This window comes from Convolutriloba macropyga, chromosome 4 (genome assembly GCF_964194025.1).
Source record: "Convolutriloba macropyga chromosome 4, txConMacr16.3, whole genome shotgun sequence".
NCBI lineage: Eukaryota > Metazoa > Xenacoelomorpha > Acoela > Convolutidae > Convolutriloba > Convolutriloba macropyga.
Window position 1 is genome coordinate 68,209,794 of NC_134471.1, and position 16,403 is coordinate 68,226,196.

The following is a 16,403-nucleotide window of genomic DNA, read 5'->3' on the forward strand; positions in this document are numbered from 1 at the left end:
ATTTTTGAACATCTGAAGCGGATATGAGATTCCCGGATGCAAATTTGAGCATATTGCTTTGTCTTGACGCAGTGTTAGCAATTTTATTCAATTTTCGGGGATGGATTTTCATGTTGAAATCAATTTTTCTAATTGATTGTTTATGTTGTACTTTCGATTTGAATGGAAATAGTTTTGTTGCTTTTGGTAAACAAAAGGGATTTTTTATGTCCAATTGCGGCCAATTTTTTGTCCAACGCTGAAGGCTTTGAACATTTTTTGCTTGCACAAAAAAGCTGTTCCACTGCTAGCTAATTCCACTGTTAGATTTTCCACTTTTAGCTAGTCTCACTGTTCTCGTATAGTGCTTGGCGTGCTTTTAAACAGCAGTCGCCCTGCAAAGCAATCTCAATTCAACAGTTTTAGTGCCCGAACCAGAAACTGGATGAACCCCATAAAGACCAGTTTTAGATGCCCGTTATTTCAATTTTGTTCTAATTAAAATGAGTCACCAGGTTTAATATTTATTGGTATCGGTACTTATCGCTATATCATCTCTTTACGAAAACGGATTATGACTAGCTTTGATATTCAATTAAAATAGATCCCACTTAAAATTCTTGTACAACAATCATTTTTTTGGTTTTTGGTGTTTTAATCTCTATTGTGGTTACGAGAATCAATGGCGTCTATTTTCCAGCAATCTTTTGGTATCTTTAATTGTAAAGTTGCCACACAGTTTTTTCGCTTTCTTGAGTTTGTTCAAAAAATAGTTCACTGTGGAGATTGATAACTTCTCCATAAATTTCTTAATGTGAAGACAAGTTAGAGTAGTGATTTTGGTCACGATGGAATAGAAAAGGGGAGGGAAAAGCAAGTTTTTATGCGTGAATTTTTTTTCATGCTGTTCTTTAAGTGTAGTCAGAAACTGATGGAGAAACAGATTATCGGTTTTTGAAAGCAGTTTTTTTGTTTACGTACGGCAGTTGGACGTTAATATCCTTTGTTTTCTTATATTTTTACACTAATAGTTTTTAAAGGTTATGCATGTGTTCTTATTATGTATAGTTGAATTTTCGAATTCATCAAGGGGCGTCTAATGGTTTGTATGAATGGTTTGTTTTAACACACTGCTTGTAGTCACGTCTTGTTTGAATAAAACATCTGTGGTTTTCGGAGTTTTGTGCGTTTTTTAGTTTTTTTTATTTCCTGTTTTTAATCTCATTAATGAATGGTCTCACTGGTTCTCTCTAATAAACATAACCAAAACTATCTAATGGATTGATTGCAGCTCCAACATTTCGAACGACTTGAAATTTTCTATTTCACTATATTATGTGGTTAGCAACAGTTGCATAACCCACCCACCGATGAAATAATTTGATAAATAATCTGAATAATACAAAAATGTACAATATGACCTACTGTTGCTTTCCATCAAACTATTTTTTCGGCCATTGTTCTGATTTGAGGAGTGACGAGAAATGTCGGAGGCGATAACTGTTAAAATTGCAACGAGATTTAGTTGAAATTTATTGTTATTGCCCTACAAGAGTTTTTAAAACTTTTTCAATACAGTATTTTGAGAAGAGTTTGATTATTTTTCCATAGCGACGGCAATCGTGTGCTCTGATCTATTTTTCTCTTCACTAATCTTTCCTTTCCCTAATTTTAACTGTATGAAAAGTTTGGGTTGTTTGATCTATCAAATGGTGATTATTTATTGAACTGTAAAAAGGTAAATTGTGCTGCATGGAGTGTCAACAAAACAGCATGTACAGGTCCTTTACGCGGGTGAAAACAAGCTTGTAGGGCAAGCTCTTATACAAAATCCAAATTACGAGAGGAAAAAAGTGGTTTCTTTGCCCATCCTTCTGATAGGGATCGAGAAAACTTGACGTGAAGATAATTTGCTTAGCGAGCGAATTTTTTTGTTCACGTGCGGCATTTTCAAAGTTCCTTTGTTTTTAGCCTGGACTTGTTTGGACAAAGTAGTTCATCTCTATTGTATTAACTTTCAAGCGCACGTTTGGAAGATTTTTGAACATCTGAAGCGGATATGAGATTCCCGGATGCAATTTTGAGCATATTGCTTTGTCTTGACGCAGTGTTAGCAATTTTATTCAATTTTCGGGGATGGATTTTCATGTTGAAATCAATTTTTCTAATTGATTGTTTATGATGTACTTTCGATTTGAATGGAAATAGTTTTGTTGCTTTTGGTAAACAAAAGGGATTTTTTATGTCCAATTGCGGCCAATTTTTTGTCCAACGCTGAAGGCTTTGATGATTTTTTGCTTGCACAAAAAAGCTGTTCCACTGCTAGCTAATTCCACTGTTAGCTTTTCCAATTTTAGCTAGTCTCACTGTTCTCGTATAGTGCTTGGCGTGCTTTTAAACAGCAGTCGCCCTGCAAAGCAATCTCAATTCAACAGTTTTAGTGCCCGAACCAGAAACTGGATGAACCCCATAAAGACCAGTTTTAGATGCCCGTTATTTCAATTTTGTTCTTATTAAAATGAGTCACCAGGTGTAACATTTATTGGTATCGATACTTATCGCTATATCATCTGTTTACGAAAACGGAGTATGACTAATTTTGATATTCAATTAAAATAGATCCCACTTTAAATTCTTATACAACAATCATTTTTTTTGGTTTTTGCTGTTTTAATCTCAATTGCGGTTACGAGAATCAATGGCGTCTATTTTCCAGCAATCTTTTGGTATCTTTAATTGTAAAGTGGCCACACAGTTTTTTCGCTTTCTTGAGGTTGTTCAAAAATTAGTTCACTGTGGAGATTGATAACTTCTCCAAAAATTTCTCAATGTGAAGACAAGTTAGAGTAGTGATTTTGGTCACGATGGAATAGAAAAGGGGAGTGGAAAAGCAAGAAGTTTTTAGGCGTGAATTTTTTTTCATGCTGTTCTTGAAGTGTAGTCTGAAACTGATGGAGAAACAGATTATCGGTTTTTGAAAGCATTTTTTTTGTTTACGTGCGGCAATTGGACTTTAATATCCTTTGTTTTCTTATATTTTTTAAACTAATAAATTTTAAGGTAATGGGAATTCATCGAGGGGCGTCTAATGGTTTGTATGAATGGTTTGTTTTAACACAGTTTGTAGTCACGTCTTGTTTGAATAAAACATCTGTGGTTTTCGGAGTTTTGTGCGTTTTTTAGTTTTTTTGTTTTCCTGTTTTTAATCTCATTATTGAATGGTCTCACTGGTTCTCTCTAATAAACATAACCAAAACTATCCAATGGTTTGATTGCAGCTCTAACTTTTTGAACGATTTGGACACTTTTCAATAATGTCAAGTTACTTTTTGAGCATTGCCCATATCTCGAGTTTTTAAATCTCTTCTGGCTTGGCGTCATTGAATACAAGTCCCTGATATTTTGACTGTTAAAAGGTGTTAGTCTATGGAGATAGACGTCAGGTTTTAGTTTGTTGTAGACTGTTAGGTTTTTAGTTTGTTGAGTTCTTTGGATTGTAATGCAGGACTGGTTTTATTTTCTTCGTCGTCAGGATGTTTTACGGCAATATGACGTCACGTTCGTTTCAAATCTGCTTTTTGTTCTTTCATTATTGCAATTTTGACTAAATTGCGTGTGTGGCGCCATTTTTTACTCTTAGTTGAGCGCTTTTTTGTTGATTTGCGTGATAAATTTTTTGTCACATGAGTGTCATTCTGATTGATTATAATTTGAGAGGCGCTAATAGATGAAGCAATAAAAATACAGATTCTTCATCAAAACATGATGTCAGCAATTAATACTCTTTTTATGTATTTTTAATTATCTTTGGGACTGTAAGTCTACAATTCTTTCGGTGCTACTTTCTGGCAATCTGCCTGCTATGTTATGCTTTCACATTGGTGAATTCTGTTGGATGGTTTTTGATTTCGGTAAGTCAATCTGAAAGTGGATGACAGCGTTTCATTTTGAGTTGTTTAACATGATTTTGTTAATAGCCGCCATGTGTGTATTTTGCACTTATTTGGGCGCTCTACTTACAATGTGTTTTTTAAGTTTGTGTCTTTATTGATTTTAAATCGGTCACGACTCTCTCGTATGACTTCTAACAATATGTTTCAACTGCTTGGAGTTTAGAATTCATTCAATAATGTTTTAGCAAATGCGTTTAAGGAAAAAAGGCGAGGTGAAAAAAGCGGATAAACCAGTCAGGCCGGGGCCTTAAGTGTGTATATAGAAAGCCATAATGTTCTTAATATAGAAATTGTTTATCTGGAATCATTTTGATTGGTTTGTTATAGATGGAAGCAGTCATATTTTCTAAGGGATTTTTTATATCAGCAAAATAGCAGCAATGCAGCTGCCAGATAACAAATCCTCCGACATTTGGATAATTTTCGGCTAGAAAAAGTTTGAGGAAAATTCGAGTGTAAGTTTTTTGAGTTTCCTTTTTGAGTGTTTTTGAATTTTTTTAAGTACAACTCTTTTTTTAAGTAAGACTTTTTTTGTTTCGTCATGTTTTTGATTTGTGATGATTTTTGCGGTGCATTGCTAAAAGCATTGTTGCCCACACTTACTCCCAATGCACTACGCCATTACTAAAGGTTCATTTGAATAGCGGCTGTCAGCGTCTCTGCGGGTATTTTTTAGGTGCTCTCGTTTTCTATTTTACAATGCAAAGTTTTTGGGTTGTACTTGTGTGGTCTTTTTAACAGCCGCACAGCGATAGCTGGGGCTATTATTGGCCTTCTCTTGGTTTTTTTTATTTCGTCGTCATGATTTTTGTTACGACCATATGACGTCACAGCCACTTTTTGTTCATTTGTTCATGCAATTTCAACTGAATTGCATGTGTGACGTCATTTTTCGCTCTTTGTGGAGCGAGTTATTTGTTCATGCGCGTGATTAAATTTTTGGTCACACTTGACTTACCTCACTCTCAAAAATGACTTCCTCAATTTGAAATTGACTTTTATTTACTTTAATTGAAAGAGATAAGGTCAAATGGGTGTGTGTCACTCTAAATGAAGGTTATTTGAGATCAGCTAATAGAGGCAGCAATGACATATACAGATTTTTAATCAAAATATAACAGATCAGCCTTCAATGAAAAGACGAAATTTTTTTGGTCTGTCTTTTTTACTGTTTTTTTAGACTGTCGATCTACGAATCTATTGCGGCTATTTTCTGGCAATCTGCCAGCTATGTTTTCAGATCTTTTCAAACTTTTTGGCTTTTTCCCGTCTTTTTCTTTAACTTTTTGTGGTCTTATCATTTAGTCGCATTAGGGACATATCTGATGGGTCTCTAATAGATATTTACTTTATCGATTTAAATTTTTCTTTTTCAAGAATTGATTGCTCTGACATTGACAAATTGTGTTTAAGAAATATTGCCGATTTTTTGTACTTTTGCGAATTGTTATTTTCACTTTGTCTTCTCTTAGATTAATTAATGACAGGTCTCATCAGATGATATGTGAGCAAAAATGAATCGAGTTAATCGTAAGAGGTTATAGCTATTACTTTATGTTACTTGACAAAAATATTAGACCTCAATTTCGCTGTTAAAGAAAATCAACAATGAAGTTAGGATCGATCACTAATTTTGAACGATTTCAAGATTTCACGTTTCATATCAGACTAGACTTTGAATTTAATCAGTTATTGGCTCACTTTTCACACTTGTCTCAAAGAGTTCAACCTTACAAAATGGTATAAAATGAGCAATCAACTGAGCAAACTTCTTGGACAAAATTCTTGGAAGCCTTAAGGCATGTTTCCTGGAAAATTTTATTGGAAGCCCATTTTTTTCTCATGAGACAAAGCAAACGCTTTTCAAAGATAATGAAAGGGGATAAATGAAAACAGGAAACTGTCACAAAATATAACTTCGGCAAAGAGGACTTTTTTAAGGTCTATAATTGAGTTAATATAAAAAAATATTTTTATAAATTGCTCATTTTTGAAAAAACCATAGAGTGACAATGTGAGTGACACAACAGAGCCGGCTGACGACCTCTGCGATCCATTCGCTCCTAAAATAATTTCAAGGAATTCAGAAAAAAATATTATTTGTGTTGACCGATTATTCAATTGTTGGATTGATTCGCTGCACGAGAATTGCAATGTTACTATAAATTTTAATTGCATTCTCTCTTTGAGTTTTGAACAGCGAAATTGGTATCTAAATAAGTTAGAGTATAGTTCTGGGAAGCCTTTGGCAATTCAAGCTAAGAGCTCTAATTGCCTTAGGCTTCCCAGAACTATACTCTAATATATACTTAGGGCATGTTCGCAGTTTCGCGTGTATTTCTTGTACTGGTGCTGTCTAATCACTTATTCTCAATAATTACGGGTCTCATTGGTTGCCAATTAAGATTTATTTAAACAAAAAAACTTTCAGTCCGTTGCTAATTCTTTCGGTCACTTCTATACCGTAATGAGAAAATAGTAGACGCCAGTTCTTTGGTTTTTGCGAAAATTGGTTCTATTTTGTTGTCTTGTTATTCGGTCTCATTTAGGACAGATTCTATTGGTTGCTGATGAAGAGCAAGTGCATCTAGCTAAATGCATGTGTTTAGAGAAATCGATTTTTTGCTTTTGACTTTTTAAAAATTGAAAGTTGATTTTTTTTAATTTTGATTTTTTTGTTTTTCTCGTGGTCTTGTCACTGGCTCCCAATAAGTTGCGTTTCTCATCATTCTTTTAGAGTAGCATGATTTTGGTCAAATTGAGACAATTTGTTTTCGATTTGTTTTACAAGAATTTTTGTTTCTCCAATTTCCTTAGTTTTGTCTCTATTTTGAGCTGCCATTGGTTGCCACTAAGCTTTTTTTTATTATGTTTTCATTCTAACAATGGGCAGGGTCATTATTTTCATAAAGTGTGAAAAATTTTTGTAAAACACTCATCTTGGAAAACCAAGTTTTCTACGTGTTTCTAGATTTTTTACTTAGTTCTGCACATATAGGGTCATGAGTTTTTTAGCTGATTTAGTTTAAAATTGCTGTAAAAATGTTAATTGTCTGTTCATCAATTCCCTGGATTGTAATTCAGGACTTGTCCTGCTATGTGCTTTTAATTCGCGTTTTTGGTCGCGTTTTTCGTTTTAAATAAGTCTTGATTTTTATGTTTTACTTGTGACCTACTACACTCACTTTTTCAACTGAATGGTTTTTAATTGCTCTCAAACGAAGTTTGTAGCAATTATATTAGTCCTGTCGGTCTTTTTTTTTATGCGATTTTTCGCTTGACCAATTTTTTGTCTGACGCTTTTGACTTTTCGTCCTCAAAAACGGGATAAACAGGTAGGCCGAGCAGCTCTCTCAGAGGATTACGCCTGACTAGTCTCTAAGTATGCGATTCACCAAACGTGTTTTAAGGAGACAATTTTTAGGTATTAAGGGTGGTTCTTAGTCGTAAAAGTTTGCCCTTCTATGAATCCCCTCGTCCAGCTCTCCCACAACCCTACCCCCATCCTCTGACCCCCTTTTTTACCACTCGATGAGACATTAGCTTGTGTTTTGGGTGATTGGAAATCAACATTTAGAGAACTCTTATTTATCTATGTTTCTTGTATAGATTAGTTAGAGACTGCTAATATAATACAAGGTTAAAAGCTCAACCTTCCGGACTCCCCTTTTGACATTCACCCAACAAATTTTTATATGCGTGACCTCAATTGTTACACTCACAATAAGTGTGTTTCTAACGAGTATTTATTTTTGCAAGCTTATTTTTATCATGTCTTACTCACTCCCTAATTGACTTGACACTAATATTACGGTCACTTGAAGTTAGTCTTTCAAGCTCAATAAAGTACTGTGTGTCGCCGCAAACTCAGTTCAGCATCTGCTATCTAATTTACGTCACTCATGTCTATTTATTATCCAGCATTGCTTCTTTAGTGTTTTAGCACAGAGTTGTTAAAGTAGTCTCTTGTATTATACTATGGTTGTTTTTAATTGCTCTCAAACGAAGTTTGTAGCAATTATATTAGTCCTGTTGGTCTTTCTTGTGCGATTTTTCGCTGGACCGATTTTTGGTCTGATCCATTTGACTTTTCGTCCTCAAAAACGGGATAAAGAGGTAGCGCCCAGCGGGCATTATGTGCTCTTAGAGCCTTTCAGGTCTGTTTCAGCTCAAACTGTCTTGGAGACTTATACTTATACTTATGGTGTGAGGGGCGGTTCTTAGAGGTTGACACCCCCCCCCCTTTGTTGACCCCCACCCCCACTATTGGCTCCACCCCCCCCCCCCCACCGCGCTTTTGCCCCCCCCCACCCAGTGCTGCCCCCATCAGCCCTCGGTGCACCCCCCCCCCCGTGGCTAGCTACTGACCAAGCCAACCGCTCGCCGGTCGTTTGAGAGCAATTCGCCCGACGTTAGTCGGTTGTTTAAATTCTTTCGTGCATTGAAATAAGCAATGTAGTGAATACGGTCAATGTCGAGCGGGCAAAATCAAAAACGAGATAAACCCGTAATGCCCGGTCATTAAGTCATAGTGCATTAGTTTATCAAAGTTCATTAGAGCGATTGCTAGCTGACATTATTATTAAGCTGAATGGAGTTTAATTTAAGAGTCTAATTGAAGCTGCGAACAGAATTAGAACTTTTTTAAAGTTTAACTTAGGTAAACACCTTTGTTTCCTCTTTGCAAAGTTGAGCTTTCAAGCTCAATTTTTTCCAAATTGGCATCGGTTGTCAGCTCTTTAATTGTTTCCGCCTCAAGGTTAAAATTTACTTTTAAATATTGCAACCCTTTTAGCATCATGGATGTTTTATGATTTCCAGTTGATTCAGAAGTCATGTAACTGAAATAGCTTCACAAATTTTGTCTGGTGACCGTTTTTGTGTTTTTACCTATGAAAACAATAGTTATTAACTGTTCTCGAACGAAGTTTGAAGCAATTCTTGTGGTCGATTTTGTCTTTTATGCAAAATTGTCTTCTTGCAAAAATTATTTATATAAAAATATGAAACTTTTGCTGGACTAAACAAATAAGGATTTTCCTGTGTTATCGAGATTTATTCTGTTTCGGTCCCTCGGTGTTTTTTATTCACCTCTTGCAATTTGTATTGTTATGTAGAACGCGATGTAAAAATTAGCATGTTTGCCCACAGGGCGTAAAAGTTACATGCACACTAAGCTAGGGGGAGCATATTAGATCTTATCCAATTATGACTATTATTATGCTCACTGTTCATGTATAGTATACTATATCGCCGTTCTGGAACTAAAAAACTAAGTAGTGCAATTTTGAAGCTTCTGTTGAAAATGATTTTGCGGTTTTGAAAAAAAATTGTTTGTCGCTCCCTATAGAAGTTTCTAGAAGTTATTACAGTTGGCCAACTATAGGTGACTCGGTTATATTGCTCTTGTGCGATCCTATCAATAGGGTAAAATAGCACCAATCAATATTAATGGCAACGCCTTTTTTGCTATGTTCATCTGAACTCAGATTTCGTAACCACAACTACCTTATTATGATAGACTGAGTATTTGTTAATGAGTAAACATTACAAAGCCTCGATTCGATTAATTGTTCTAATTCTTAAATGGCTCGCTCTGAGCGGCATTTTCCAAAAGGAGGCATTTTGCAATTTCAGTGTCATAATAATACTTAATGGCGGTTATGTCGCTTTTATCATTGGTGATGAAATAGTTGCATTGATTTGTGCATTCTTATCGTTTCGTGTTTTCTCTTGGCGTTTTCTTTTTCCGTTGGTGCCGTGGCAAAGATAATCTCAGAACAATTCGGGTTAGTTCAACTTTTTTTTCAAGCAGTCTAGATCTGCAGGGTTTTGTCCAGTTTAGTTTGGATACTTGACTTTTTTGGTGGTTAAGTTCCCTTCTTCAAATGTGCTTTACTAAAGTTTTGCTGAAACGAACTTTGCTACCGGAAATTTGACTTCTTAGTTCAGTATTTTCATCTCAAGTTTGCTCCTATGATTAAGGGACGACTGGGGCATGCATTTAAAGCCTAAGGTAAGCGACGCTTCTTAAAGTCACTAAGAACTTTAGTGCTTATCGAGAACCGCGTAGCGGATTGAGATGTCAAGCCAGAATTTCGAATTGACTGCTGCAAAGACACGGGACTCTGCTTTACACGCACTTGAACAGACTTAAACGTGCACGGATTAATTTTTTTTTCATTCTCAAATTTTCGCGTTCGTGTTTTAATATGCAGACGGTGTCAACTATTTTTTTTTTCAATTGGACTTCTCAGAATTTTGATGTATTGTAAATTATGGCAAGTTTAGGGAAGAGATGGCAGTTGAAATGGGTCAAGTTCCACCCCAGGCATTGCAAAGACAGCGCAAACCCAATCTTAAATGGCAGTGTGAAATTTGTTCCTACAACGGCAACAGACCCCACTTTAAGTTTTGCGAAGTGTGTGCCCGGGGTACGAGGCCAGAGGGCTATGAGATTCCAGACTGGTACGAGCCAGAAGCAGATGAAAGAAGAAAATTGGACGAAGAAAGGCAAAATGAACTGCTGATAATAGAGATGCTAAAGTAGGTTTTATGACTTAATAACCTTTATCGGACATCATTCGAACAAAGCAAGAAATATCCCAATGGAACGAATTAAAGCAAAACAATAGGCTAAAAATTGCTAAAGCATACTAAAAACCCACAGCGCAGCGGAAGAACCTCCAAATTAGCATAAAACTCATTTTAAGTACCCATAAACATGAAAACACTATCCAACCATTACAACCACCCTCCAATTTGCTTCAACACTCAACCCACTACAATTTTTTAACAGGTTCTATTTCCTGCATCGAAGTTCACTCCTATAAAATTGATTATAAAACACACTTTTGCATTGCTCCTAATCGATTCATAAAAACTAGTATTGCAATACAACTTCAAATCAACCAACAGCTATGGAAACAATTTGTTTTTCTACGATTGGAAAGTGCAGACTTCAAATGATACGATTACACCCTTTTGTTTTCCACCTCGATTACACGCTTTCATTAATTACCAAAGTATTAAAACTTTGAGCATTTGATCAGTCCCAAATCTTTTACTTCGTTTTCTAGCTCATGAAGATTTATAGACAATTGACAACTTTGAATGCTGAATAAAAATGTCTTCACATGGATCAGTTTTTCTTCTGAAATACACAAACTGCCATAATTTTTATTTGAAGAGTGAAAATTCATAAAAGCGGTGCGTAACTTTGGCAACCCCCGTATTGAACGACGAGTTTGATACATGTTTTCTAGTAATCTATTAGATAAGGTTTGAGTAACAATTGTGGGTAATCTAACTCTGTTTTACATGTTTCTCTAAGTTGAATCATGATGCTCTCCCACTTGTCACTCCTTCTACTCTTAAGTATGCACTGATTTTGATGTTTTTCTTGAAGCTCTTAATGTTGACGCTATGTGATAACTAGGTTTCAGTCTGACATAATATACAGGTTTGCAGTCCAATTCCAAAAAAGATGAACATTAGCCTAATTGTTATGATAAACTTATTAAATAGTTTCAGAGAAGTGAAAATGACCTCAAGTGAAGAACCCACTCAGTTTGAAGTGGAATTGCAAACAGATGCAAACACGAGCAATGACAACACACTGCCTACACTAAGACCCTACGATCAAACCCCAATAACAACGGGCGAAAAGAAGAACGCGGCAAAAAGACCTTGCACAGAACTAAGTCCCTAAAACGAATGTGAGATGATTACAACTGATATTTGGGAGAAAATTGAAGCCACGATAGTTAGCACAATCAACAATGCATTCCCTAATATAATAGAAAACATTGCCTGTGAACTGGAATGTACGTTCAACACCATGATCGAAGAAGCAGTGAAAAAGGCGAAAAAGGAGATCATCGATAACGTGGGTCGAGACATCGAGTTTGTTAATACGAAAAATGAAATGTTGGCAAGATGCAAGGCAGAGCAACTCGAAACCTACAATAGACGCGACAACGTCAAAATTCTTGGTCTTCGGGACGATATAAACGAGAACGGGCAACCTCTTGGCGAAAATTTACATCAAACTATGGAGAAAGTGCTTGCGCTAACTAACTAATGTGTCGATGTAAAGGATATTTCTATTGCTCATCGGTTACCCTCTCGCAAAGGCCAGGTAAAGCCAATTATTGTCAAATTTTCAAGGCGGGTTGCTAAGATCGATGTATTTCGAAAGAAGAAATCTTTGTTTGAAAAAGGAAGTGATATTCGAATTTTTGAAGACATAAGCCGACCCATAGTGATCCTCAACATGATGAAACAGGACAACCGAATAAATTCAGCATATACAAAAGATGGTTCTATATTGTACACCAAAAAAGATGACAACCGTGTTTACAAAATTCTTAATTTATATGAAGGTGCATTTAATCTTGGTTATAGTCTACTTAATTTAAAGAACTTTTTTTGATCCTACTAAGAGTATCAGTGGAGCCGAAAACCTTTCCATTTCTGTTCTAAATGATGCTGTCCTCAAACCAACTACTGTGTCTTTATTAACTGTGAATGTTCGTTCGTTAAAAAAGCATTCAAATGATTTGGAAGCACTTATTCATTGTTTTCAGTCTCCACCAAATGTTTTATGTCTCACTGAAACTTGGTTAACGGATAACGATGACATCGAATCCTTATTGGTTCTAGGCTATAATAATTATGCAATTAAGAATAGAAACACACATGGCGGAGGGGTTTTGATAAATTCAGGATTCCATGTCTTTGTAAGAAACACATTCAACAGAAATGGAAGAGACTCTTCTGGTCTCATTACAGTACGTAAAATACAGGTTTAAATTTGCTACTGTCTACAATCCACCAAGAACAATTAAACCAAAATTCGTCAAAAAATTGGAGAATTTTTTGAATTATTTAACTTCCTTAAATTGTCCTACCGTTATAACTGGTGATTTTAACATCGACACTCTTGTAAAGAATCACTTACAATCAAATTATCTCTGCGCGATATCTTCTAATGATTTTGAGCTTGCTAATCTTGAAACTACCCGGGAAACATCTAACTCCACAACTTGTCTAGATTATTTTATATATCAAAATTTTGCCAGCCCTGAATTTAGTGTACTAACGCATGAAAACTTTTCAGATCATTATCCTATCCTAATGAAATGGCCAATTAAGGTTGATACTGAACAAAACTATTTGCCGTTTAGAGATATGAGCTTTATAGAAGACCAAGAACAACTCTCGAATTATTTAACTGATTTAGTCGAGCCTAAGGAATCGACGTCACTTTTTAGAACCTGATGGTACCAATGAATTGTTTACTAAATTCAACAACCTTTTCCTGGGAACCATTAACAAGTACCCTCCTCTAAAATACTTGACTGATAAAAAATCAAAAGTACTGAAATGGTTTACCGACTCACTTAAAAACCTGCGCTTCAAAAATAAAAATAAAGCACATCGTAACATGAAACAAATCCACAAGATAATGAAGCAGCAAAAGTTTCAAATTATTACGCGACAAGTTTGGAAAAAGTGTTAAAAAAGCTAAAAAAAAAATCTTTATGCACAAAAATTTGAATCATCTATTGGAGACTCAAGGCAAACATATAAGTTACTAAGTGATATTAAAGGAACAACTCGAAAAATTTCACGAGTAACTGCGTTGAATACATGCAATGCACGTTGCACTGATCCAAGCAGCGCTGACATCACTGAGGAATTTAACACATTCTTCACCAATGTTGGTCCGAAGTTGAAAGAAAATATTAAAGACGTTCCTTTACCTAAGATGGACGAAGTTAACCACTCAATGTATATAAAACCAATAACCGTTGACGAGGTTAGAGAAATCATTGACAATCTAGACAGTAAATTTTTATCTGGTGATGATGATATCTCAAATGTTATAGTCAAATTATCATCAAATGTTACGATTCCATACCTAACCCAGATAATCAATAAATCTTTCGAAGAAGGAATATTTCCCGATGATCTCAAAAAGGCCAAAGTAATTCCCCTTCACAAGGATGGATCTAAACTAGATGAAAATAACTACAGACCAATCTCTGCTAATTGTATGGAGTAAAATTATAGAGCGTGCTTTGTTCAGTCGCATATATGCTTGCATGGAATATCATAATTTGCTCTTCAATAGGCAATTTTGGTTTCGTACCAAACACAGCACTATTGACGCTCTTGTTGAATTACGCGAAAAAAAGATTGAATTGTCAAAATTTAAAAGCTATCAGTTTCTTTCTTGATCTTAAAAAAGCTTCTGATACCATTGAGCATGATATCGTTTTAAAAAAGATCGAAAACACTGGCATCAGGGGCCCAGCTCTAATTTGGATTGCAACAGACTTAAAAGGGAGACAACAGTGGGTTATTGTAAATGGAGCTTGTTCCTCGTGGATTTCTATAGTTTGTGGGGTTCCATAAAGCTCAATTCTGGTTCCTTTTTTGTTCCTCATTTATATCAATGATGTGCCATTAGTTTGCAAGTCGCTTGATGTTATATTGTCTGCGGATGATACAAGCCTCACCGCAATCAACAAAGACGATAATTCAGTGCAAGAAGATCTGCGAAACATCAATAATTGGTTGATTGCTAATAAGTTAATACTAAATATGGATAAATTCGTACAAATGATTATAAGGAATGAAAATAGTGCTTCCTAATCAGTGTTTAAGTTTGATGATGTTTTTATTGAAGTTCGTAATCTTTGTAAGTATCTCGGAATCTATGTAGATAGTAAATTAAGTTTTCAATCACATATAGAATATATTAAGAAAAGCCTCTAAAAAGAGTGTTGTATTATATGTAAGCTGCGTCACTATGTACCCCGAAAACAGTCAATTGATTACTATCGAAGCAATGTTAACCCAATAATTCAATACGGTATTTTGGTATATGGCTGTTGCAGTTACTCGTCGCTTCTACCTATCTACGTTCTGCAAAAAAAATTATTCTGCATAAATTAAAATTTGATATTTCAGTAAATTGTCAGATAGTTGTAGGGACATGATTGTAACATCCAGTTATTTTTTTGATATACCATTTACAGCACTCTCTCTTGTTCTTTATGATTGTTGTGCCGCTAATTGGTCTTTTATTGTCAAGTGGTAATTTTGCTATTTTCGCGTGTTTCCTTGCCCAAGGACTGACATTGGTCCAGTAATCTCACTCAACCTTGATTTTGTCCCGACAACTGTTTTTACGGAAACTCTTCAATTGTCTCTGAGTCTATTTTTGACAATCTTATGGATGGTGGCGCTGACGCTTGTTTAGATTCTTTCTTTTTTGCGTTACCCGGTATCAAGTTTTTTATTGTTTTCTCAATGCCACCTTCTAAAGGACTGTTGACAATATTTTCAACTGAAAGCTTCTACTTGGCTCATCAAAACTGTGGAGCGTTCAACGCTGGATTTAGTCATTGTTGTTTGGCTTTTGAATTAAATCTGTGAAAACTCTCTCATCCGTTTCTCTGAAACATTGTTCCCAATTAGAACATTACGACGCAGAGGTATACCCCAAAATTTCTGCCTTAGTAAAATTGACCCGAAAATTAGATACATACAATGAACGAAATTAGGTGACATCCTTTGTATATTACTTTTCGCAAAAGGGGTTCCGCCAATTTCTCGAAATAAAAGAACATCCGATGCGAAAAGTAGGTAGCAAATCTTGTAGCACGTTTCCGCTCAATTTAGGTATCTATTATTCGCGCGCATTTTGAGTATGCAATAAGCACATCAATAAAAATTTTATTGAAGCTTTCAAAGCTTTAAAGTGCTTTAAATACATGCGACCACAAAAACTGATTTTTTTCCGAAAAATCTATCGCACATCAAAGGCTTTGTATGTCAATGTGGACGAAGTTAACCACTCAATGTATATAAAACCAATAACCGTTGACGAGGTTAGAGAAATCGTTGACAATCTAGACAGTAAATTTTTATCTGGTGATGTTGATATCTCAAATGTTATAGTCAAATTATCATCAAATGTTACGATTCCATACCTAACCCAGATAATCAATAAATCTTTCGAAGAAAGAATATTTCCCGATGATCTTAAAAAGGCCAAAGTAATTCCCTTTCACAAGGATGGATCTAAACTAGATGAAAATAACTACAGACCAATCTCTGCTAAATGTATGGAGTGAAATTATAGAGCGTGCTTTGTTCAGTCGCATATATGCTTGCATGGAATATCATAATTTGCTCTTCAATAGGCAATTTTGGTTTCGTACCAAACACAGCACTATTGACGCTCTTGTTGAATTACGCGAAAAAAGATTGAATTGTCAAAATGTAAAAGCTATCAGTTTCTTTCTTGATCTTAAAAAGCTTCTGATACCATTGAGCATGATATCGTTTTAAAAAAGACCGAAAACACTGGCATCAGGGGCCCAGCTCTAATTTGGATTGCAACAGACTTAAAAGGGAGACAACAGTGTGTTATTGTAAATGGAGCTTGTTCCTCGT

The 16,403-nt window shown here is 35.4% G+C and overlaps 1 protein-coding gene across 1 annotated transcript in view; it reads left to right on the plus strand.

Annotated features, from left to right (window-relative positions):
• Positions 1-16,403, plus strand: part of LOC142338144 (uncharacterized) — a 116,887-nt gene that overhangs the window by 84,186 nt on the left and 16,298 nt on the right. The window contains exon 13 of the mRNA XM_075387779.1: positions 10,224-10,478. Within this exon, the coding sequence (XP_075243894.1) occupies positions 10,224-10,478 (255 nt within the window). The remainder of the gene's footprint in view (positions 1-10,223; positions 10,479-16,403) is intronic.